General features: G+C 38.7%; 2 protein-coding genes and 2 non-coding genes across 4 annotated transcripts; 2 read left to right on the forward strand and 2 right to left on the reverse strand.

Moving 5' to 3' along the window:
• Positions 1–722: 722 nt before the first annotated feature.
• On the reverse strand, positions 723–7,522 carry LOC100178284 (muskelin-like). The gene is made up of 14 exons (XM_002130158.4): positions 7,355–7,522; positions 6,745–6,910; positions 5,972–6,107; positions 5,670–5,779; positions 5,101–5,293; positions 4,676–4,813; positions 4,272–4,458; positions 3,676–3,814; positions 3,168–3,410; positions 2,673–2,867; positions 2,112–2,357; positions 1,718–1,836; positions 1,197–1,452; positions 723–870 (listed from the first exon to the last, which is right to left on the reverse strand). The coding sequence occupies exons 1-14, from the start codon at positions 7,426–7,428 to the stop codon at positions 790–792; spliced, it is 2,283 nt and encodes a 760-aa protein (XP_002130194.1). The 5' UTR covers positions 7,429–7,522; the 3' UTR covers positions 723–789.
• A 762-nt stretch (positions 7,523–8,284) lies between these two features.
• Positions 8,285–15,769, reverse strand: LOC494375 (toll-like receptor 7-like). Its single transcript, NM_001245043.1, is given in 8 exon segments — positions 8,285–9,838; positions 10,197–10,424; positions 10,697–10,928; positions 11,228–12,203; positions 12,553–12,755; positions 13,860–14,002; positions 14,425–14,568; positions 15,692–15,769. Coding segments are annotated over 8 exon segments (2,802 nt in total). The 5' UTR covers positions 15,725–15,769; the 3' UTR covers positions 8,285–8,995.
• Positions 15,770–23,482: 7,713 nt separating this feature from the next.
• Positions 23,483–23,556, forward strand: trnai-aau. The gene has a single exon. It is a non-coding gene; the product is annotated as a tRNA-Ile (tRNA).
• Positions 23,557–23,561: 5 nt separating this feature from the next.
• trnaf-gaa lies at positions 23,562–23,634 on the forward strand. The gene has a single exon. It is a non-coding gene; the product is annotated as a tRNA-Phe (tRNA).
• The last annotated feature ends 2,695 nt before the right edge of the window (positions 23,635–26,329 follow it).

Below are 26,329 nucleotides of genomic sequence, written 5' to 3' on the forward strand. Positions count from 1 at the left end.
AAATGTGCTTACTAAATATCATATTTACACCTGTTTATTCATATTTCAACTGTCGAATCTAAAACCAGTTTTTGTTCAATGCATTCGCTATGAAAATTACTGAAACATTTTGTTTTAAGTTAAGTTACAATTACTACGATGTCAGTACTTCTCGTTTTTATATACGCTGGTACGTTATCAAAATATGACAATCGTGATTTAACTTTCCAATTATACCATTACATACTTATACTCGTACAAAGCAACATACACAAATACAACGTTTGCCGTCTTTTATAAATAAAACAATCTCACTCTTTACCCCCAACTACTGGCGGTTGTATTTAAATAAGTCATTATTTTGAAGCGAGGTATTAGGGGAGCATAATATTTTAAAGAGTCTTACATAGCATTACCGCTTACGTTTAATTGAATATTACAGTGCGCTATATCCTCCAAATCTTGTAAAATATTCTGCCTAAATTTTATACTTCAGAATTATTCGGCTTATGGCAGTGGATGAATGTCACAGTGGTTAGTTAGAGCGCTTTCTTCACACGAAGATAATAGAAGCCTAACGCAACTACCATTGCGGGGGTATGTCTCCTATAAATTGGTAAACCAGACGTACTTTTGACTTCAATAGCATAACTTCCATTAAATAGTACTGACTCGTACCGATACTCTATATCCGACTACCCTACATTGGATCCTAAAGACATATCCAATCTAAAACTCAAGTATCACGATCGCAAGTTTGTATTGAAAAAATATCTCCATGATTCCTGTATATATGATTTCTGTGTTGAATTAAAACGAGATGAGATCGATTAGATTTCCCCGTGGTTGCGTCATCCTGTCCGGAAAGTATTTGACAAGGGAGTCGAACAACTGGAACGTAAGGGTAAGTTACATTCTAGCACCGAGGTAGTGGTTAAGGCGCATTGTAGCCTAAAGTAGATATAAGTTCGAGGCTCGTCGCTGCTACCAATGTGGCCGTGTCATTGGGTAAACACTTAATAGCAATTGCTCAAACCCAGTAGTCACTTATTGCTTGTGCAAAATACAGAAAACAATCACCCACAAAGTTATATACGTGGTAACTTGTAAGCGGGCATGAGGTGTATGAAACAGAACACCTATGTTATAACGATTGTCGTTACCCCACCATGCGAGGATAAGTAAGTTATATTGATTATAAAACAACACGCGCTTACCGCTGTTCTACCCGCGCGCGCTTCGTCTGAATCGGTGTAAAGATAAGTAGAGTTAGTGTCGTCTGTTTCGTCACAATCGTCACTGTCTAAACCGTCACCGTCGCCAAACAATGATGACGTCAGAAACCGAAATTCTGTTTCTTCTTTGACGTCATTGTGGTCAACTACGTCAGAGACTCTCGTCTGTAGGAAGCCGAGCGCAGACACCGGGTTGCGGACGGCCAACTCGCGGAAGTGCTGCCGGCGGATGGCGTACCTGAGCAAGGGAGAAACAACTTCAACAGAATTGGTTGCCTATGTGGGTGATAATAATGCGAGTTCCCTTACCATTTAAAGAAGTGATGATATTTACAGTAATAAACAAAGCAACCACACTTGGTTACTCACATACACAAACTGTGTAAACAACCACAATGTATCGTGTACAAACTAGCCAGGCAAGGATAAATATTTCCAATGAATATAAACCACACACAGAGACTCTAGGTTCAAGCCCCACCGAAGGTAGAATAAACACAAACCTGCATTTCCTTAATATATCATCCTCTGTAGGCCTGGTTAGTTTAAGTGACCAGAAGTCATCCAATCTTAGTTTGGGTTGGTTAGTTTTACCAGGGTTGCCACCAAACATATAGTGGACCTGCATGTAATGTATAAGTTATAACTAAGGTATTATCTGTATATGAAGTAGAAACTAGTATTTTCCAATCGACACATAAGGTTATTTACCAATTCATTTTAAATGGTAAAATTGATAGCCTTGCTCAATGGTAAAATTGATAGAAACTTGTTCACCTAGTGCGTTTTTTGGGTAGACAACCTGCAAACTTCAGCCAGCTAACCAACGATACACACTAACAAACGATATAATAGAAACAAGCTGCATGCTGTATTCATAACAATCACTTTTTTTACCTGTCGAACATTATCATACACAAGCTGGTGAGCATATCTTGGGCAAGGCTCCTGTTTGGTGTGTTCGTAGTCGCACAACTGGGTTGGTTTGCTTATCGTGAAGTGAGTTCTTATATCTTGGCTTGATCCATTATTAGATGGAACATTATTCTTATAAATACAAGACCACCTGTTCTCCTGGATGAGGTAAACCCAGAAAGAGTTGTGCATGTTTTCCTCTCGCTTTTCACGATCCTTGCTCAAACCCTGGAAATGGAGAGATTATTATAATGTTGGTCAGCAAAGGAATTAATTGTGAATTTGGGAAAAATGCAATTTATTCTCACATACTTATTATCATGGATGGCAGTAACAGCATTAATATTGTTACGATACAAAGCCACAAAAACAGACATATACACCACACATATGAACTAGTAAAACACCAAAACACTAGAGAACACACAAACTCACAGACAGCATATGAATAAACTACCACATAATGTATAGACAGCATACAAAAGGCAATACTAACAAGCAATACCACAACACAATAGAAATCATACAAAACCCACAACTCACAGAGAGCATATGAATCTCCCCAAGATCTGAGTTGATGGTTGCTCTCTGTGTGAACCCCGATGGTGGAAGTCCGGGTTCTTTACGAGTTCCATCGTTAAGCACGGTAACCTGGTCACGATCGATGTCGTAGTAAAAGAAGTCGTTCACGTATTCCTTGGACCGCTGGCCACCGAAGATGTAAAGCCGGTGGTTCTTCTGTAAGGATATACAAGGATTAAAAGTAAAACAGAGAAACAAACAAAGAGTGAAAAACACAGATGATTTCTATAAGATTATATACAGTTCCATGATTGATATATATTATAAAATTACAATTAAGGGCAATAAGCCACCAAAATCCAGAGTTTTACACAAATTACAAGTTGGAATACTTGTAACAACATCGTAGCATGTGGTAGCAATTTGGGCCAAACACAAACGACAGATTACAAATATACAATAAACCAAAGCAAGTAAAAAAATCTTTTTGCACAGTTTTAAATAAATAATACCAACCGAATCGAGTAGCATTGAATGCCCTATCCTTGATCTTATGTCTTGTGGTCCGGCGTTTCCCGAATCTTCCCTTAGCAACCTCCATGTATTGGTGTCGACATTATATGAATATAAACCACTGAACTCAGGTATGGGTCTCTCATCATGGGTGGGACCCAACCCAGCACCATGCAGGGTGGTGGCGCATGTTAGTATGCGACCACCGAACACAAATATTGTGTGCGTACGCTCATCATAACACATCTGTGGGAAATTATAAAACAGTTATATATTGGTGTATATTTATATGATAAAATGTTTAGAGGCTTTTGCTAAACAGATGACACATTGCATCTCTGGCATGATGACTTTACATGACTTTACCTGACTTTACCTCATGCTTACTGTCAAGTTACTTTTATCTTTAGACTTGGGTTGGAAAGCAAAAGATGTTTAATACACAGTACCATACATGGTGTCTTTTTATCAAAGTAATTTCAATTGAAAGTAGGGTCAGTGGGTCACCCACCTGATGATCAAATATAAGTTTGGGACCACCAGCCGCTGAAACATTCTTCGATATCAAGCTCCATGCACCCTGTGTGATGTCATAAACATGGAAGTCGTTTTCAACCGATTGATGGTTCCGCTTGATTGAATCCAGATACCTGAGGTTACACGAGCACGTAAAATACTAAAATCCACGTTTAAATATCTCCGGCAGTTTTATAGTCCAATGAGTTTAGAGGTAAAAGCTGTTTTAGGCATAAAACTGGGGAGTTAAAACATATAATAGCACCCTTGTTTTCAGGGGCGTATCCAGGAATTTAAAAAGGAGGGGTTCGGATGAGTTTTATTAGCAAATGGCCGAGTATAAAACAAACAGTGCTCGATAAAAACCTGAATAACCTAAATAATATTGCACAGGAATTGTGTTACATTGGTTTTAAATTACAATAATGCGACTGCTTTACTATTTTTAAGAGGAGGATTCTGTTTTATAAGTTTTCAAAAGCTGGTTTGACAAGGACATATCACTATAAGTGAAAAAGTCCATAGGCACACCTAAGACTGCGCATATATGATCATGGGTTGCATATATAAAAGCCCATATATAACTCTTACCTTCCCAATGTATATATCTTTCCATTCTTTGAGTCGATACACATCTTATGACACGACCTTGCAGATGGCCCCCCATCACTTGCTGTGTTACGTGATATACATGTCCATACACCACTACGTACACAGTACTGCCAGAAGTCTGCAAGGTCTTCAACACCATTCCAACCACCAAGCAAGTATAATATATCTGTGTGGAACAAGGGTTTAATATTCTATTCAAGCAGTAGTCCCTATGTTGACATATCCCTTAAAAAAGAGTCTACCAGGCAGTACAAAAGCCGAAATATCAAAAAAATTAAAACTATACCAAAAAAATTACAATTTTTTTGGTAAACTGTATTTTAAATAAATACTGGGTACAACGAGGGAAATATTGTGTAGTTTAGAAACCCCAGCCAACTTACTATTAATATGATCGGCACACATCTGGTGTCCACCCCTCATACCCGGGTGTTCACCACAGCCATCCCTTCGCTTCGTAACAATCGACGTCCACTTGGGTTTGTAGACTTGCCTTCCAATGTAGGAACTGAACATACCGTCTATAAAAAGATAATAATATGTTGTATCGCAAACAAATGTAGATTAATATAATGTCGGTTAGAATGTTACAAACAGATCCAAAGGATACAAGGGTGTTGCGGCTCTGAAAGTTTCTTAAAAACCCCAACCTAATTTCTAACATAAATTTAAAGCTAACATCTAGATCCTTTATTCTATTGGTTTTGTGTATTTTGAACGCGAGAAAACTTTCTTTCAATTTGTTTGGCAGAAGATCGGTCATTCAATGGATTTCTTACATATAAGTTTAATACTCATCCAAAAAAACCTTTGATTGCATTTTCAATGACAGATTCTGTAGATTCAAAGTCACTTCCACACACCAACACTTGGTGTAGGTTGGATAGCAAGGGGTCTTCAAGTAAGATCTTTGTTTTCTTTTGCAAACTTTCAAAAGCTCCCATGTAATTATGTTGACGGAAGTGTTTCAAACATAACCTCACAACCTCACGCTCACGATACTGTGGACCAAAAACATCAATATTGGTTCAAAGTTTTATAATAAAGCTCAGTCTATGAAATTGATCTCACATGGCAACATAATTGCCATGGAAGCTTATCCTACCACTGTAGTGCTCGATATTGAGGATGCAATGTTATACTCAAAAGTAATAAATATGCATTTTAAACTTGAATACAGGTAAAGCATACCACGTCACTTTTCCTGCCACAGTATAACTTTGTGGAAATTGCTGTGGTTAGTTTCATTAACTAACACTCATGTAGCCACCACAAATAACAGCACTATATCAACTGAAAAATCGACAATATGGATAGAAAACAAGGTCACTCAAGTTCCCACCCCCAACAATACAATCCACCATGGTAAACCCTCACCTTGAAGTACCATTGCAAACACGATTGAACAAGTTCCGCGTTGTTGCTTCCCTGGACCTCAATAAACCAAATGCTGAAGTTGAAGCTAGCACCCCATGATAATATGGGAACTGTTGATAAATGAAAAAGTGTATATCAGTATATGTTTGTATGGCTCAGTGAAATACATAAGTAAAGCTACAGCATTAGTCAAGTGCTGAAATAACTCATAAACGAGCATGAGGTGTATGAAACAGAACACATGCGTAGATGTGTTATAACAACTGTCGTTGTACGCTGCAACCATTCTTAAACAAACTCACCAATCTTAATAAATGTGCACGGGAATTCTTTGCCATCAATTTTATGTTTAAGTGAAAATGTTTCTGGTATATTATCATTCTTCAGCCCTCCTTGTAAAAGAAGAATAAGATTGTTTTCCTCCATTCCCCCATGTATCTGGGTGGAATATGACATCACAATATGAATGCTGACATCACAAGTAAAATACAACCTTGCAGAAATATTGCTGTATTTATTTAACCTTGGGTGCAAACAATGAATTTGTTGCAACATATATGTCTTCAACATTATACAGGCATTAAAGCTAGTAAGTTAGTTTGCATTGCTTTATTGTCAATGACATTCATGCTGACAAAGATATTAAACTGTCAACAAATATTAAACATTGCCTCCAATGTTGTTTTAATAGAAGTATGCACACTACAAGTAACAAACTGAAAACAAAGTCAGTGTTATCACTGTTATGCATTTTTTTAACACGTGTTGTTTCTTCATATATATACTTCATCTGGTACAGACACTTTGTTTTCTATTTATTTGGTTTTCCTCTTAAGAAACTTCAGAAGAGTAAACCGACCTATTTTGCTAATATTGAGGGAATGTTTGGTTTCATATATGTTACACAAATAAATGTCTTTAATTTTGAAAACCGATATTGATTTTTAACATATTTGTCAATAGAAAGAGTTCACTCCCATACCCCTGCACTCTACACCAGTTTTTCAATAAACATTTTTCACAAACAATAGCTTACAACACATTAACTCCTAAACACATGAAACACCAGTTTCACCTCAAACTTCTTGAGATTACAGACATGTGTCTTCTCGTACTTCCCGAACGTGATCGAAGATACAACGGCTGGTTCGGTGAGTTTAAGAACAAGGAATTGTGGGGGGTAGTTGGTTCCTGACGACCAACGAGATGATTGACGGTTTGGTTTGTTCACTAGAACGTTACTGGAACAACAAGATTAATGATGAACAACAAATAAACGAAAAAAATAAACGACAGTTGTTATAACACGGGTGGTCTGTTTCATACACCTTGTGCCTGCTTACAAGTTACCACGTACGTAACTTATTTATCCTTGCATGGTGGGGCAATGACAGTCGTTATAAGACGGATGTTCTGTTTTTGACAGCTCGTGGCCATTTACGAGTTACCATGTATGTAACTTTGTGGCACTATAGGTTCTTTGTTTTTGTTAACCCTTTACTGACCACTGGGTTGAAGCTGTTACCTATCGCGCCCAAGGAAAAGATCCACTAGAAACACTCAACGAAACTGCACCAAACAACAAAAAGAATGAAACAACTGCTACTGCTCCATTTAATAAGTAAAAACGGGTAAAATCACACAAATTGAATGTGTAATATAATCAACAACAAAGATATACTTACTCTGGTACATAGTTTGCTGAATAACTTGAACATTTATGAACTTTGTATGAAAGAACTTCGTTATAATCCACCATAGTTAAAACACATGTACTGGAACACCTAAATATTGTAGCCTAAATCTATATATAATACTCTTGTTATGACTTAGCTGTAACAACAGAGACGACAAAACTTCTAAGTAGCTTCGAAGCTTCCTAGGGTAAACAGTATAGTTGCAATGTAAACACTTTTGTCGTGAGCTTTATTCATATACACGGCAGACGGGCAAACTTTTGTTCACACAATAAATATACTGTACACACAACATATACCATGTACTGAAGTTTAATGCATTTTGGCTGCTGTAAAATTATGAATAACTGAAGTAATATACAAGTTGTACTTTACCAAATTGGGTAATGAAACTTTACCTACCAAGTTTTCCTGAACTGTATTTGATATTTGCGGTTTTAAGTGTGAATAAATGTATAACATTACTTTTCAAAGATAGATACTTTAATAGCAAAGAATTCTACAAATAGCAATTGTGGCTACAATTAATTGATTCGTCCCCACCAGAAATATTTGCGCACGTGACGTCGTAACATGACGCAAAAGGGAAATCCCCTCCGATTAAATGGCGCGTATTTTGTTTTTAAATTCCAATGAAAACGTCTAAAGAAAGAATGAATGAATGTCATCCCAAGTCCCGACCCTAGATTGTCTTCACCAAAGTGGCGCATAAGCTGTTAAGTCTGCTCAATACATTAGAGCATCACACATTACGCTTTGGTTGAGAGACGAACGCTGTATACCTAACTGTGCCACAGCATCGCCCAATCTAACCCCTCGTAGCTTAATACTGCATACAACCCTGCCTTTGCAAAGCTGTGTTGAAACAGATACAGCCTTATCTCTCATGGACACAACTTTCTTGCCCAACCATGTTTAACAAAGAAATGTATATTTTAAAATCCGTATACATCGTGGCAGGAACGAATAAAATGCAACAGCGGAGATTTGGAAACTGAAGAAAAAGGGAGTCGGTGACGTCATGATAACACCTTGGCATGCGTAGAAACACAGTGAAGAAAAAGAGGGCAAGGAAAACATACACAACGTATTAAGTGGCTTTTGTGGGAGTTGTAAAAACTGGTACGTACTATAAACGACCCCACGATTAAAAACCACAGCTTCAAGGCTTCAAGCTGACGGGGTTTGAGTTGACGGGACACTCATACTACACACACGGAGTATTGAGTAAATTTTACTTGTATAAAAGTTAAAACTGGTAGTTATTTGGGTAATACTGTCAACGCTGTAATGTTCTTGTTGTCCGAACACAGAGGTAGCAAACTTCTTTATGGATTTGGGAAATTTGGGCTTTAACGTTTGCAAAGACCCAGTTATGGCCGACATGGTCGTGAATGAATTACAAGAACACATATAAAGACACTTCATGGATATTGCTTACAGGCCAACGTCGTTACCTTGGAAAAGTTTGGGGTGTGAACCAGACTTAATAGGTTCGAACACCAGCGCTGGAAGTTACAGTGTTTATGTTTCGACGACTGGAACTCATAACGCAGGCCTTCTCTGCTTAATATACCACACCCCACAACGAGTGGTACAAGGTTCGAAACCAGGAGTGAGGAGATTTTATCACAGGAGTTCTGGGGCGTCTTCCCCTAAAGGCGAAGCGAGTGGTGTCGCGTTCATAAGGTCCCTGGTTTCGTCATCTGACGTCACTCTCTCACGTGACCTACCACGCATGATTGCGCGTGACCTAAGGTTAACAGCGATCCACTCGCAGCAGTGAAGCGAGACGCCTTGGTTTGATGACGTGTCATCCATTGATGACGCGGATGACGCGTTAGAGGTTGCAACTCTTCTGCGGCAGTAGCAAGCGATTGTGACTGACAGCAGGAGGACGACTGTTGCCACCACAGCAAGTACAACTTCCATGGCTATTGTCCCCTTCTGTGGCGACGGTTTGGGCGGTGTGCAATCCAACTCGCCCACAGCATGCAGTACTGCCTGGCTCATTGCCGATGCAGGACCAGCACACATGTACTCGGGCGATCCAAGGACTATAACGTGAAGGTTTTCGTTCATGTTGTTCACCCAAGCCACGAACGGCACCAGCTCGCAGTCGCATATAAAGTTATTGCCAGTGAAATCAACTGACGCCAAGGTGGTAGAGTCCAAGATACTTGAGTTAATGTTGGTCAGGTTGTTGAACGAGATATCAAGTCTGATCAAGGAGGGCAACACGAAAGAGAACTCGTCATTCATCTCAGTAATGCTGTTCTCGCCAAGGAAAAGAGTCTTAAGTGAAGGCATGGGCTGGTCAACAAAGGACCCAACCATACATTTCGCCAAGTTAAGCTCAGTTAGGTTAGTAGCGTCGCGAAAGGCAGCGTAGTCGACATCGAGCATGGGGTTGCTTTTTAAATCGAGTTTCAACAGTCCATGGTAGCCTTCCAACATCCCATACGTCATTTCCTGCAAAACAATAACCTGTACATAAGCAAAGGAAGTGACGACATTTGCGCGGGAATAACTTATGGTCAACATGTTTACTGTGGAAAACTTATAAGGCTCAAGTATTTGTATGAATGCGTAACCTATTTTTGCCGGCGGTATTTCGACTTTTAATTCTATAAGGTTCTGTCGTACAGTCACGATATGGGAACTAAAATGTATACTATAGGGTAAATTTGACCAAATACAGTGGTACGCATTTTAAGCAACATATACTATATCAGCGCCTATAATTGCCTATATACGCATTACCAAATAAAGCATAAATAGTCGGGGTCAACTAAAGATATCTTTAGTAGGCCATCGGGTCAACCATTACCTGTATATTATTATACGAAGCGTCAATCGATTCGAGCAACGGCGCTCGTATGCGGGGAAACTCTGTAAGGTTATTGTGGCCGATGTGTAGCATGGTTAGAGATGGTAAACGTTGTGGGTGAATAATCAGCAGTTGGTTGTTATGTAGGGTGAGCCTTGATAGTTTGCTGCATTGCGATAATTGAGATTCGAAAATCACCTCAAGCTCGTTGTTTTCCAAGGACAGAATCTGTGGGGAAGTTGAATTAAAATGGCGGCGTTGAATGTACGTTTAGTGTGGCGTTGTATAAAGTATAGTGTCTTGTATTGTTGGCTTATCTTGCGACACGGTTGGTGTCGATAAAGCTGTAGACTACTTTAAACACTGATGTGCTGAAACATGGCTTAGGTGTGCCGTGTATTTTTACTGATCAACAAAACCAAACAATTGTAAAGTGTAACTTGAAAAAATTAATTCCAGTAGTGGTAATAGGTTCAAATCCCAACCTAGTAAGACTCTACCTCTAAATTGGTGAGTTCCTTGAGAGCGAACGGCGCAATCTCAATCAACCCATTATCAGCCAGGTCCAATTCAACAAGGCCATGCAAGCCTTTTAAGGTTCGTTCGGTTAATTCGTCAAGTTGGTTGGCCCGAAGGTTGAGGGTTCGAAGCCCGGAGTGGGAGGAGAACGCGTTATCTTGGATCATGCTGACGTCATTGTTGGAAAGATCGAGAATTTGTAGTGACGAAGATCTGTGGAGATGGGAGTTTACTCGGGAACACTGACCATATTTTACTCAGGAACACTGTTCAGGTTTTATCCAGCAGAAATACTAACAATGGGAGCATATTTGTCTTTAGGCAAGACACTTAACACCAATTGTTTCAACCAAGTGGTCACCAATGGGTTGTTCAAATTTTCAGGTATACATAAAATACCCCACCCGCAATACACGGTAACTTGTAAGCGCGCACGAGGTAAAAGCAGAGCACCTGTGTTGTAACGACTACCCCGCAAAATGTCGACTTCGACTTCCCACCAAGTAACTTACCTTATATAGAATGTACGTTGATTTATCTTCGTCATGGCATTCGAGGAAAGATTAACCTTAACCAGATGCTCCATGTTTATAAATACGTCATCGGTGACGTCATGTAGGCTACCTGCAGTCAAGTTTAACTCAATAAGTTTGTTGAGGTCACCCATGCTGTATGATGTCAGGTTCACGATGCGGGTTTTATCCAAATTTACGGTTTCCACCGAAGGGGGAAGTACCGGGATGCGGTCTAGGGGATTCCCTGATAAACACACCCGAGTGAGGTTTGACAAGTTGGTCAAAGCATTGGTTGACACTTCAATGATACGACTCCTACACAAGCCAAGGTATCGAAGGTTCTTTAGGTTGGAGAACAAATCACTCCCGATGACGTTGATTTTAGTGTTTGATAATTCCAGCATGTTCATGGCGGGTGCGAACATGTGGCCGTTGTCGGTTATTGTGAGTCGTCGGTTGTTTGACATATCCAGTGTTTGCAGCATCGGGTTGAACCATTTCTCCATAACCGGGGCAAATGTGGTTGGGGTAGACTTTGTAGAAGGAACCGTTGAGTTTATAGAAGAAACCACAGTAGTTATATTGTCCCAGTAGTTCGACTCGGCAGTAGTTGGTTCCAATGTGGTAGTTGGTCCCGATGTGGTGGTTGGTCCCGATGTGGAGACTTCTAAAGTTTCTTTAAAGATCGGTAACTTGTTAATGCGATTCGCACGGAGGAGTAACGTCGTTAATTTCGACAACTTTGTAAAACTGTCAGCAGGTAGTCGTTTACAATTGCAATGGGAAAGATCAAGATATCGAAGAGCGATCAATTTGTCGAAAATACCGGTTTCAAAGTTGACCGACCACGACGCCATGTTGTCGCTCATGATAAGGACGTTTAGTTCGGTTAATTTATCAAAGTCGTTCCGCCTAAAGTTGCTGATTGAGGTGTGTGAGATGTTTAGTATGAGGAGGGATGGCGGGAAAATACCTGTGAACGGAAATGACGTTTACAATAGGGCATTGTTTACCTCACAATGCTGTTTGGAGAAATAAACAATCTAAAAATGGACATTACGTCAACATTGCTACAGCGTTTAACCCTAAGTCGGTAAAAGTGCATAAGCCGCGTTAGCCGCCATGCTTCGTTGAAAACTTTAACTTTATTCTACTTATAATAACCGGCATATCTGTAAACGTGATAACTAGCAATCGGGGGCATACGGTACATTAATCCAACATGTATACGGCCCACACTATAATACACTTTCGTCTCTTCGCTTGGTTAAATTAACCGAAGAGATCAAATTACAAGAATATGTTATGAAGCAAAATTTTACCTTCCGGCAAAACAGAAACGCGCGAGTTGTGAGAAACGTCAAGTTCAACCAAGTTCTTCATCCCTGCTAGCTGTGATGGTAATCTACGAAGTGCGTTGTAGGATAGTGATAGCGAGGCGAGGGTTGGGGATAGGAGTTGAAGGTCGGGCGTGGGAATCATGTTCAGTTGGTTAAGTGACAAATCCAACCTCTGTAACTTTGATCTGCAATTTCACACTTGTCGGTTTTGGGATTTAAATAAATCTATCGCTATAGTTAAGTATAGTCTAGCAAGGTTACGTTTGAGGTAATGGCCAACTCTGGTCTAAATCCCAGGTCCCATGGCATGCCTCACTGTAGGACCTCACCCATATAGAATAGAATGTGCATATACAATGTTGGGGTAATGGCCAACTCTGGTCTAAATCCCTGGTCCCAGCATGGTGTGCCTCACTGCAGGACCTCACCCATATAGAATGTACATATATAGAATGTTGGGGTAATGGGCCAACTATGGCTTAAAATCTCAGATTCCATTACGTCTCATATCGTATAGTCTTGTACATACAGAATTGCTAGGTTACGTTAAGTGTAAGCGTAAGTAATAACTTAGACAAATCGGTGGCATAATGTAAATTGTAAATGCCATTCCAACGCAGCACATACTTATGTAAGATATTTGCTTCACTTAGCTATAAGTAGCACATATGTAGACATGTATGTTAATATTACGTTGGGCAAAATTCCTTTACAATCCGATAATCACTGTAATACACGTCTCAGTAAATAATGGCCGCATTACGGAGATATTGGGCACGTTTAAAGGATTGTATGGATCACTACAATACGTTGTTGAGGTATAGAGTTAAAACAGGATCGTATGTTTTCCATGAGCTTATGCCTTTTGCAACCATCACATAACTTACACCCGGAATTACACATCACTCAGTTCAAAAACATTACACTGGTTCATAATCTTAAGTTCCTGTCCGAAATATGTGCTGTTGACGTTGGAAATTTGATATTCTGACAGTTTAAATCCGTAACTTGAAGTCAATATATGTTGTAGACGATAAAATAAGAACAGTTGGAGGTATTTTCTTAACCAGTTGCTCATGGCCCTGTTTATTTTAGAGGCTGATTGCTACAAAGTGGTGAATAAAATAACAGATATAAATATGTTTGAAAATGTGGGATATGTTATTGGTGGAGCAGGAGGAGCCACGGGTGTTGAGTGTTTCTGAAAAGGTCACGAACAAAATTTGAGAAACACTGGTTTAAGGGAAATCATGCCACGCGTGGTATCTTCAATATAAACCGCTAATTACCTGTCAAGTCCCATGAAGGCTCCAGTCTCAATTACTCGCATTCGATTCCCCCTTAATGATATAATCGTGAGTTTCGTGAACATGATAAAAGCATGAGCCTTGAGGACGGAGATATGATTAAAATCCATCACGAGTTCGTTAACCTGTATAAAATGTGGGACATGAAGTGGAATCGTCAACAGTGCAAGCTTTTGTATAAAAGAACGCCGTTTAGTTACCCTCGCATGACAGGGCAACGACAGTCGTTATAACACGGGTGTTGCGTTTAATCCACCTTGTGCCAACTTACAAGTTATGTAGTTTTTATTTATTTAGTTATAGTAGCGGATTGAACACGTTGGTGGTCAAAATAAAAAAATTGATTGAATCAAATCTTTTAAGCGGATTATGTTCGTAACATTGGATAGATATGTGGTTATTCATAGCCTTGATGTGAATGTCAGGTGTCGGATTAAAATAAAACACTTCCGTATTTTATACAATGCGTGTTTTCACGCATGTCGTTCAGTTGGTAAGTCCTGTCTCTCTCCAGCTAATTTCACTTGTTATACAATATATAGTTTACCTGGTAAGCCTCCGGTACTGGTATGTTGGTGAAATTAAGTGTGGTGCAATCAGCTACGATCTCCCCTTCTAACAACGAACAACTACAACGACTGATGCAATTGTAACCAGCCCATGTTAGCTTGGTGGTGTGTATGATGAACAACTGTTAACGTAGTAAACGTATAAGTATATATACGAGTGAATCACGATATAAGTAGCTTTAACCCGAGCTGGTTCATTACCCCCAACACATGGAATAATAAATCATTTGATTTCCTTACAAAAATCATACGCCCGTATAATCTTAATACAAAACCACTTCCACCACTACGTATTTGTGGCTTGGAATTTCCCGACATGACATTTTTACAAAGCTGGATGTAAAGGATATACAACCCCAGTGTTCATACGTTAATACTAAGTTACTGATTTATGACAATAGGTTTATGCCTCATTTATATTTGCACACAAAATAAAAATAATCAACGTATTTGTATTTGTTGTTTATACGAAAGTCACGAAACATGATAAACAAAAACCCATTAACCCTTTGACCGTTGACCTTGTGTAATATGACCTCCAGACAGAGGACCTAAGTAACCCCATGACCCCATTGCTTACCAACCCTTCTATAAACGAGTGTGCTGTACACAAGTATATAGTAGGGTGGTCCACATAGACAGGGAGAAAGTAGAATGTTGGCGTCGTTTTATTGAGGTAAGTGCATTGGGAGAAATTCTGAGCAATTTGAGTATAGCTGTCAATCATTGTAATGCTTTCAACTTGGCGGGCGATGTTTTATGGATTGATTGCCAAGACCGCGAAGCTTTGAAACGGGGATTTGACATGTATTGTACACATATTAAACTTGATGCGGCATGTATTGTACAGTATGTATACATATCAAGGCTTTATATCAATAGGTGTCTATCACCACGCGTTAACGAGCGTTATAAGCAGATAATAAAATTTTAATATCTTTGTTCAAATGTAACAAATGAAGCTATTCTTGTATAAAGGCTACGATAAATATACAGCAGTGGTTTTTAGATGTTGTGTTACAGAGGTCGAGTCCAACATTCTAGTTTAATCTTGTGGTTAACGTTCGGGGAATTACTATTCAGAGAAAGGTTCATTTGACAAAAAAGGACACAAACCGTTTGACAATGATTGACAGGTACATACGTACCCCCATTAGGTACATACGTGTCCAGTTAGTACATACTACAACATACGTGCCCAATAATAGCGTCAAGTTGACATAACTTGTATAAACGATCACTCACCACGGCCAACATGACATGATAATTGCCCGCCATCTTTTAACGGTGTTTTAACGAAGTGATGATAGCAGCATGTTCCTAACTAACTTGTACAACAACATTATTGTTAAACCTGTAAGTATATAACGTTATGCTTGTAATGATGGGGAAAGGTTTTGGAATACAAATTACTTTATTAATAAACGTTTTATTGTTTTATAAACGTTTCATCCGCCATGCAGTAACTATATAATGAGACTGTATTTGCCTATTTATATGTGAGGGAACCTGCTGTTTGTAACTTGTAAAATAAATCGCTGGGTTTAAAAATCATACTAGAAATGTTGCTGCTGTTGCTGCTGTTGACTAGGCATAACGTATCTTCTGGTTATAAAATAAAGCGTCTAACTTATCCGTGTTAACTAATAGATGGTAAACATTAACCGTGTACAATATATAACAGGTAACCATATGTGGCTATTTCTGTACAACGTGGATATTCATTGGCGTCCCATAGTAGTAGATTAGTATGTAGGAGTGGAATCATCGTAACTCGATCATGGGAGCGGTTACAAGGAAATTTTAAACGGATACAGTTGGCTGGTAGGTTTATACGTCATGTACTAATATTAGTTAAACACTGCATATGCTGGTACCAACGTCGCTGCTTGTACAACATGAAACAGTCCAGTCCGTTAAACAGCATCGTATACATGCGCTAAACTTACATTATGCTGTGTATCAAAGCTTTAATAAATCATTAATATGCTGTATATGAACTGCGGCATATGGTGCTTTACTATGAAACAGTATCCTCATAGTAGGGACACTACATACACTGTACTGTATATTCTCTTACGCATAATAACTGTAGTAGCAACACAGCAACACTAGCTATAAACCACATATGTAGTAACTGAATAAGCGTAACTACCAGCCATAATCTGTATTGTACACAACACATAGCAAAAGCAACGCTTACTGCTTCAATCGAGCGAACTAATTGTGAAAGGAAGCGATCAAAACGATGGCTCATGTACATAGCTGACTGTAGCCACGTTTGCCAATGACGATGTACAAGTGCTTTTCCAATATCGTTTTATTTACACAGTAAATACGGTGAGTAATATAACCAGAGGGAAAGTTGAAGACTTGAGATTTAATATGGATAACATTGTTACCAACGACCTAACATCAAGGTTTAACCTTCACCTATTTATCTTCTCAATTATAAAGCAGACGTTAAATAATAACCGTTGGTTTTATAAACTTTATTCGATTCGTATCGGAATGAATGACGTTTAACGTTATATCCATTGTCTGTTTGTTGAGTTGTTTTGGCTTAAAAAGCTTCTAATATAGTCATGAATTTTGAACCAATTATTTGATACAGAGTAGCGTGGGATAAGACGAGACACCTTTTAACACGATCGTGTTTTAACAACTCACAACGGTCTATGGTAGTCGTGAAGATGCGGTTTTATAATTCTTTGAATCTTCTTTGTTTACCACCAAGTGAGACAGGAAAATAGAATGAAAAGGTGTCCCATCTTACCCTAACTTTGTATATATATGAATAGTATAAACATGGTTGTCGTTTATACGTTAATTTCGTTCTCTTAGTTGTTTTACTAGTTTAAAAAAAGTTAAATCGCTGTGTAATATGATTGCTATAGATTAACTAAATATACTACGCGAGTCGATTATGTGTGTAGATTAACTATATCTTCAATATCGGTGAAGCTGTAATTGATCCCAAATGGTTGCTCGACAGCGCGCCGAAGACTACTGGTCTGCTAGGTCGATTTTACAAATCCGTGATCGATAAAATATTTCAAGTAATTGATTTAGTTTGAAATTTTGAAAGGCCGGACAAGCAGAGCGGTGCGCCGAGCGGCAAACATGTAATTAAAGAGACAGCAAGACCGTGTCTGTAACAAGGGCTTTGGCTCCCAAGGTTAATATATCTCATTAAAGCTTAATTGAACCGAGGCGTCTTAAATTGAATCAATTGGATTTGACGTTAATACGACGCGTGTATGCTGCAGAAAAAAACAATGATATAATTCAATCAAGAAACTTTCCGTAAAAGCCCCCGTTCTTTACGTTTAATTGCTTAGCGAAGAACCAATTAAGGTTACAAAGTCACATTCAAGTTTTAAACTTATTATTATTTTTACAATGAAACGCAACAAACTTTTTCATAAAGAATTACCACATTAGCAAAATATTCGCGACACCCAGTTTATCAAACCCAGGACTAATAGTCTTAGACAGCACGTAAGGGCAATTTCCACCAGCGTTCGCTGATTATTGCCACATCCTAACTTAACTAAGCAGCTGCTCAGCAAAACAATTACATAAACCCCAAAAACTTAAACTATGCAAACCCACTTAGCCAACTTAACGTATCAGACGTGTTTAACCTAAGCCTTTTCTGGTGTTTCATATTTAGAAACGGTCTTAGAATAAACAGCAACCTATTCAAGCAAATGGTGACATTGAACTGTCTGTTGTTATATACTAACTCGCATACATCTTCAGTTTAACTTTTCATCCCACAGTGCGATTAAATACAAACGTACCACCAGCGGGGCCCGCGCAATATCACTCAACCGCTTATAACATAAGCCTCAAGTTTCATGGCGTTTCGATTCATAACCAAGTTTCCAGGGATCCAAGACGCCCGCTTATTTCCCGTTTTGTCCAAAGACCCAGTATATCATTACCTACGCAGCTTCCTCACTGACCATTCGCTTAAAATCTATATATCTTGCGAAACTTTTTCGATTATTTTGGCATCTTATACTTCGCTTTTAAAGCTTCTGGCGTTCGATATAAAGTTGCATTCTAGTAAATAACAACCCTATTGTGACGTCACATTGCCTACTGTGATGCGAACACTCAACCGCTAAAGTAAACAAACGACATCGCCCGAGAAATAGCGGGAGACGCGTACACTCGTAGACAAAGCCAGCATTCCACGATGATTGACGTAAGAATATTGAGTGGTAACTTTTATGTGGTATAACTTCACGAGCATGCCACGGTAAGATACAACTCCTTGATGACGTCACTAAGTGGTTACGGCGAAATTTGGCAAAACTTTTTCAGCAATACTGGAAGCGATGTGTTAAATAACGTGGTTTATTTAAAAGAGTAAATATACAGCGCCTAATAGCCTATGAGTCATGAAAGTATGGGTTCATACGTCGTATTGCGATAATTGCAAAACAAGCGCCGACTATTCATTTAAACCGGAGATGCGTCACTTCAATGGTTTGATTGATCCCCCTGTGTTAATCGTTTCTCCGCATTCAACGAATGTTTCTTTCATGTGAAGTGAGCCATCACGATGCGCTTGCATACCTCTGCCTTTATAAGGGACCCCCATTCAAAGTGTGCCGGTACATCGGCAATGAAAGGACGATTCATCGTTTATTCGACTCGTATTCAATCGAAACCGGAAACCCAGGTCTTAAAAACTTCCGCGTTATTTAGAAATAAATACACGGCAAGTTATATTTGCGTTTATCCAATAAACGCTGCAACTATATTAAAACTAGCCCAGCAAATGCCGTTTTCCGTTACTTCATGTCATTTTTGCATATTACTGCAGTTTCCGTTACAGAGGAATAAGTTATAAACTTCCATGCAACAATATTCGATAACGTCTTATTTATCCAGAAAATCGTTGAGAACCCGCCAAGATATAATCTACTTGTGTAATGATTATAGGCTGGATGTTTACACGAGTAGAATTACAGTAACCGATGTGTAGCAGGAAAGTCATTTGCTATACGCTGAGAAAAATAGCTGCCCTGCCTTTTGTACCAGCGGATTTGTCGCAGTTTACAATATACACCTCCGCACACCCTGCTTCTATATATATCAACACGGGTGCCGAAATGGCCACCCAATACGCAACAACACATCAACGTATACCTTACACACAAGGACCCATATATAGGTGACCAATATTGGATATGCGCGTTATCACCTACGCATAATATTTACCGAGCACCGTACACACCGGATACGTATGACGGATCCTTTCACACCTTTAGCTTACTAAGGATATAAGGCTGTCACGTGGTAAGCCTCGCTAGTATATCGACAACATGCGTTAATATAAACACTTGTGTATAACATCGTCACAATGAAACTTCCATTCTAACGATTTTCGCGAAATTCCTATGTTCTGTGACGCCATAACCGTTTCTATTATTGCCACGTATTCTATTTCGCTTCTAAAGCTACCGCGGCGTTTGATATAACGTTACATTTTAGTAAATAACGACTTCTTCTACAGTGCCGCGAACTCTCGACCACTAAAAGTAAACAAACGACATCGACTGAGTATAATATACACTTGGTACACAACCTTATCCTTCCACTAATATGGCCTGGTATGTTGAAACGCATATTTCCCAGAACCAACTTCGCCCGCTTTACCTCCTTAATATACGAAGCTTCAATCTTTCCCTCCACCAATCCACATAGCGATTACACTGAACCAACGATGTCGCCCACCCAACACAACAGCTGCAACACGCAGCCTTTCTCTCTCACTCTCTACGTGCAAGTGCATCACCTCCCACCCGCATAACAACTCAAGCGAAACAAACGGAAATGCCGCTTGAGAAGCCAAACAAAATGACGCATACGTCAATCATCATGCATAAACAGGTCTAATTAACAATCAACCCATTGGGAGATATTAAACTAGAAAACATCACCTTAAAATCAAATTTATCTTAGAGTAGTTTCTGTAGCTTTGCTTCTAATTCTCGTATTTCAAATTGATGGGAAACTTACAGCGATACGACAGTTATATAAAACGCCCGTTATAATGCAACTGGTCAGCCAAGGTTCAACACAGCTTAACCCTCATACATAGTATCCTTGCTATTTTAAGTGCTATACAAACACTGGGTGAGCATTACGCAGCTGGCCGCCGATCGTTAGTGGATTAATATCGTAACCTCGCACTTTCCGGCTATGTTTGCAAACCATTCATCACTGGCCTAATTATGCCATCTTGAGCCCACATTGAGGTAACTTTAAACCTATTTGTCTTTGCTATCGAATATTAAACATTGATTTATGGCTTGCATGACCACAGCCCACCTGGCGGGCAAACTTTCAACCTCAAGGAATGGAAGCTTCTGCGTCTAATTGCACCTGAGATTCGCACACGTCTTGCTTTCTCTGTATACAAGCAAAACAACAATTGGTAGGCGGGTGTTTTTTATGAAAATCGACAGAAGCCACCAAGTCATATATATAGGTTGATTCCAATAATATGTTTGGATGAGCACTCGTCACGGTGGCATAAACAGTACAATACATAAATAAATGCCACTATCTGAGCGTCATTATCGTTTAAAACTACTTAAAAAATCATGGCAGGGTGGGGGAAGATGGTACACATTTAGGCCATCCAAATAAGCTGATCGTGTTTTAAACAATTAAAAACGGTCTGTGGGAGTGGTGGGGATACGGTTTTAAAACTCTATGAATGTTCTATATTTACTACCAAACAAAAAGAGAAAATAGAATGAAGAGGTGACCAATCTTCCCCCACCCTATTGTACCTAATCTATACCTCTATCTATGCCTATTTATTTATCAGTTAAACCATTTCATTCATTCATTCAAACCACAGCAATACAGATGTGAATCAACAACAGCTCCTACCATGTGAAGCTATTACTTTCCTTACACGGTCACATACATACATCTTCCCCACAACCACTTAAACTACTACAAGCAACCCCGCATACCAGTCTTATCTAACTTCCATTTATCACAATTATCATCTCCCGGTTATTAACACGAGGTATAATGATAGTCTACTCTCGTTTCTCCTCGTTTTTCAGCTACTTACACAGATGTAATCAAGTCTTCTAACTTACCGTTCAAACCAAGCACATAATCTTCAAAGTAAAAGCCAATCATTCGTCAACTTAACTATAAGTGAGAGTCGACGTCTGTCAATGCCTCGTATTCCACTATTTGCATTGGTTCAACTACGCTCTGTGTTTAAGCCATTGCCATGCCTTTATCGTTCAAGGCACTTTATTGTCATTTAAGAAGCGTAATTGGGCTACACATAATCCAATAAAAGATTTCTACTTTACAAACATATATTCAGCAGCCACACTTTTATCTGACACTTTACTAAGTAGTTTTTACCCGTAGCTTGTTTAACGACTGTCATTTTGCTGCTAATTCCCTTCTCTCCGTTGTTTTAATTATTCTGATGCTCGCTACCATATTCGAAGAAATAAAAATATGATTTGTGAATCAGAGGAAACGTCATTGTTTACATAACCTCCTACGACGTCACAACTGGCGTCGTGCAAACATTTTCGCGGTCAGTGTTGTTTTGTGTCTTCTGTAATAAAGGACTATGACATCATAATGACATCTTATCCCGGCAGGCGAGTGATAATAAAGAGGTTTTAAAAACACCAAGAACCAGGTATCAGGTAACACCATGTCATAGTTAGTTACGTCATACGCTGATGACGTAGGTGCCAGGTGGTACTTATATAGTAAACTTCACTGAATTCCCGTTTAAATGTATTTTCAACGATGTCGTTTTGTCGTTATATACCCCGCCTTTTCATTATTCACATTTCCCAAATCTTTGCTACTGTAACCAAAGAGACAAATCAAAGTTGTAATTCTTCGGCAAGGTTATTAACATAGCTTCGGTTGATCCGCCGCAAACCAATTTACGATGTTCCGCAAAAATCAGTGGCGCCAACCCCACGACCAAAAACACGACTGCGACCGAATTAGTTGAAAGTCTAGGCCCCTGTAATTCCATCATATAAGATTACGATCTGTACATTCTATACGGGTTTAAGGGGGAAGCTATTAGTAGAGGCTTGAGTGACCTAATGGCATCTACTTGAGAATCAACGCAAATAAATTGACAGCGTCTGGTAGATGTTAACACACGATGGGTCCTTGTGTAGTTTTGCTCATTGATAGTTCTGATAAAAAGGTTTTAGACCACACACGTATATTACTCCAGCGGAACCAGCCACACTTGTCCTCGTGCAATGGTTGCTTATCGCTAAACAAAGACTTGTGGAAATTATTGGATGCTGGTCCGGCTTTGAAAACGAACAGTTCGTAGGTACGGGATGCTTAAACCACTGTGGCCATTACAACCAATAAGGGTTCAATATTGAATGTACCAGAATTGTATGCTTATACTTATAAGTGGACCACCGTGCTGTGGTGATTTTGAAACCCTTCCAACAAAGAAAAGGATAGGAGAGCAAACACACTTTTTTTATTTTGAAAGTCAGAATTGTAGAATTCTTAAGAATAGCAAAGACATTTCAACGCTAAATGCTAAACCATCAACAGAACTGCAACTTTACCTGAAAGAACTACCCAGCAAAGGCCAGTAAACAGTGGCAAACGTTTCAGACCACCGCGCCGCTTTTATACGCTGCCCTCGCTGCGCATTCACTTGTACAAACCAAAAAACGTCTGCTCCACCAATACATAAGATGAAGTTAGGGTGTGACGTCATCATTTCTAAAAGTCGGCTTACTGGACGGACCTATAGTTGTATTAGTGGTAAGAGAACGAAGCCAACAAAGACTTTTTTATTTTAAAACAATGATTTATTTAATAAATAGTAAAAACATGTGGTATACAGAGTTAATTGCAACCAATTTTTTTTAATGTTGAATTACATGACAATTATGTGCAGTCTATTGACCAACATATAAATTGCAATGCCAACCCCTAGCTCTCTGGTGATTGTTTGCCACAAGTGTTGTCGTCGGCCGGTTAGCTCAGTTGGTTAGAGCGTCGTGCTAATAACGCGAATGTCGCGGGTTCGATCCCCGTACTGGCCACTTCTGCCTCGATAGCTCAGTTGGGAGAGCGTTAGACTGAAGATCTAAAGGTCCCTGGTTCAATCCCGGGTCGGGGCAGTCTTTTTAAGCATAAAGTTTGAGCATCACAGAAACACGATGGATGAATGATTCATATAGAGTATAGACCGTTGTTAATTACCTTAAAAATGATCAGAATATTAGGACAGTATGTGGTAAAGGTGTCCCATCTCCCCCTCTACTATAAGATCAAAAATAACAGTGCACTTGGTTAGACCTGAACCAAGTAATTTAATCTTATATTTCAGCTACAATATTTTTTCTATTAATATAACTCAGGGCAAGATCTCTCGAACCACACTTGGATTTATTATTGGTGTTATTTGGTCCAGTGCTACTGATGAGTATCTCCTTTACGTACATTGAAGATACTTACGACGTGTACAAGCAGAGTGCATTTATGTCGATTACTATACCTGATGTTACGTATCATATCGCAAGTAATTTATTAGGAATTTCATTATTTTAAATGCTCTTTGTTTGCTACCAAATGGGACGAGCAAATATAATGAAAATGTGTCCCATCTTTCCCGCTGTCTTATAACTCCATTGGTTAAGTGTTCTAACATTAATAATCAGCATAAACATGTTTGTTGATTATTATGCAGGGCCACTTGCTCCTACAGAAGCAATGATTACTGTAGACATGTTCGGGAGAGAAGCTTTCCAACATGTAAATTATAAATGGTTGGCTGATGCTGTAGTTGCTTTACAAATGTTTTGTAGCAATTCTACAGGATGGCAATGCACGTTTGTACTGTAGTGTTTTTCAATATAAACCCACGTCTCGTCCGTGGTCCATGTTCCAGTAGTACCGTTATTCTGGTAGCAACACGGGATTAACGTATTTTTATCCCGAGTTTTTAGCCCCCAGTTTTGTCCATTGGTTTCTAATCTCATAACTTTCCGTGCAGATAAACGGGTTTGTGTATGTTGCCTGGCTTTGGTATAAATGCAGTATCACCATTGGATGGTTACCTTATAAAGCTACCGAGAGCATGTGACAACGAGTAGTATCTATTCTGTGCTTTACCAGCAGTTGGGGTGTTCGTTCCTTAAGTTTTGTGGACCAGAAGCCGACTTTAAACTTTTCGATATATTTCTGGCGCATTATAAGTATAGTAAACATTTAAAAAATGTTTAAAATCACCTACAAAGTTACATTTAATAACAATATTCGTATATGTAACGTTTTTTACACAAACAAAACATATGTACAATGACGTCATATATAATCCGGCCAGGCGGTCGTCTTATAAGTTGTTTTAAATCTTAATTTTACTCTCGTACAATATGTTTGATACATTATTTGCGTAAAATATAATTAATTTTAACATTTTATTGTTTTATTTTAGCAAAATCGATAAAAAAACAGATAAAATCTAATACCATATTAATCCGCCAAAGATCTACGTTTTACATTTATGCATTATGACGTAACAATCATTATATTCTTTAAAAATTTAACCGACCAATCAGTGACGAGGATGGAAATTTGTTGCGGAATATTCCAAAAATCTTTCTTTTCAACAAAACCTTTGAAGGGAAAGCTGCGTTTTTGTTTCCTGCGACAAAAATTAAGTTTTCTTCCGATTTTAGCTTAAAAGCGACTTCTGGAACAGGAATTCTTGCACTTGGTGAGTACTTTAACGTAAATTACGATAATTTAACTTGAAACATCTAAAAATAAAACACTGCAATCTATTTATTCTGCACTGTTAGTTGTCTGTACGTAGATTTGTTATAGGTGACTGTTATAATAATAACGAATACTGAAATAAATTTTGTATATCTGTTTTAACAAATATAATATCGAAATATTTTGTGCTAGTGTAGAATTCTTCCGCTACATTGTCTGCTAAGCTCAGACACTTAACCACAATCATTTATTAACCGCCAACCTCTAACACTATCCACTTACCTATAATCTGTAACATAAGTGAGGAATCTTTACTATCACCAATAATTTACTATTAATTAATCACTATTAATTTAAATTTTAGAATTATTTGTCCTGATGACGACTATATGACGTCATGAACTCCAAGGTAAGTACAATCAGCTGAACATCGAGGAATGAAGCGATGTCGATGTAAAAGTTGATTCGTTGTGAATTATCGGTCACAGAATAAGCGTGGTTTCAATAGCTTACTGTTCTATACCTGCGTTTAAAATAACGTTGGGGTCGCGGCAAAAAATAAAAAAAAACTCGCGACCCCAACATCTAACATTGGAAGCCAGTCACAACAACTTTATGACGAAGAAGATTGAAGCGTCCTTTAAGGTAAGTTTATTTTACGGTAAAAGGTGTCAAGAAACATAGATTTGGAATGGAGACTGTAAGGGTGTATTGGCTGTTAAGCATGTTTGGATGCAGAGATGATGACATCAAGGCTTGCTGCTATCACAGCATGTGTTTGGGGGCAAAGTTTTCATAATACTGCAGACAAGCAATGTTTTGTCAAATTAGTAAGATATGTGTGGAATTTTAAAAACAACGCCTGTAGTATAACGACAGTCGCTGGTGTGCGGATTTATATATGAGCATTATTTGCTTAAGGTAATTACTGTTGCCTAATTAGTTCAAAATTGTTAGTCTTAAAAATAACCTGTTTCAAATTAATGTATCGTGTTTCTCGAATGATTTGTTCGGAGTGTTTACTGCAAATACATCTTCGTGCAATTGCCGCAGTTTGTCGTGTGTGATACAATTTTGCTGCAGATAAGTGTGGGA

Source organism: Ciona intestinalis, chromosome 1, assembly GCF_000224145.3.
Source record: "Ciona intestinalis chromosome 1, KH, whole genome shotgun sequence".
Classification (NCBI taxonomy): Eukaryota; Metazoa; Chordata; class Ascidiacea; order Phlebobranchia; family Cionidae; genus Ciona; species Ciona intestinalis.

Bases quoted from the DNA above. Each gene is read 5' to 3' on its own strand.
- LOC100178284 (XM_002130158.4), bottom strand. From the start codon at position 7,428: ATGGTGGATTATAACGAAGTTCTTTCATACAAAGTTCATAAATGTTCA. The intron at 6,911-7,354 runs GTAAGTATATCT...TTGTTGTTCCAG, and splicing joins TCAGCAAACTATGTACCAGA to TAACGTTCTAGTGAACAAAC. The intron at 5,780-5,971 runs GTGAGTTTGTTT...ATTTATCAACAG, and splicing joins GTGCACATTTATTAAGATTG to TTCCCATATTATCATGGGGT.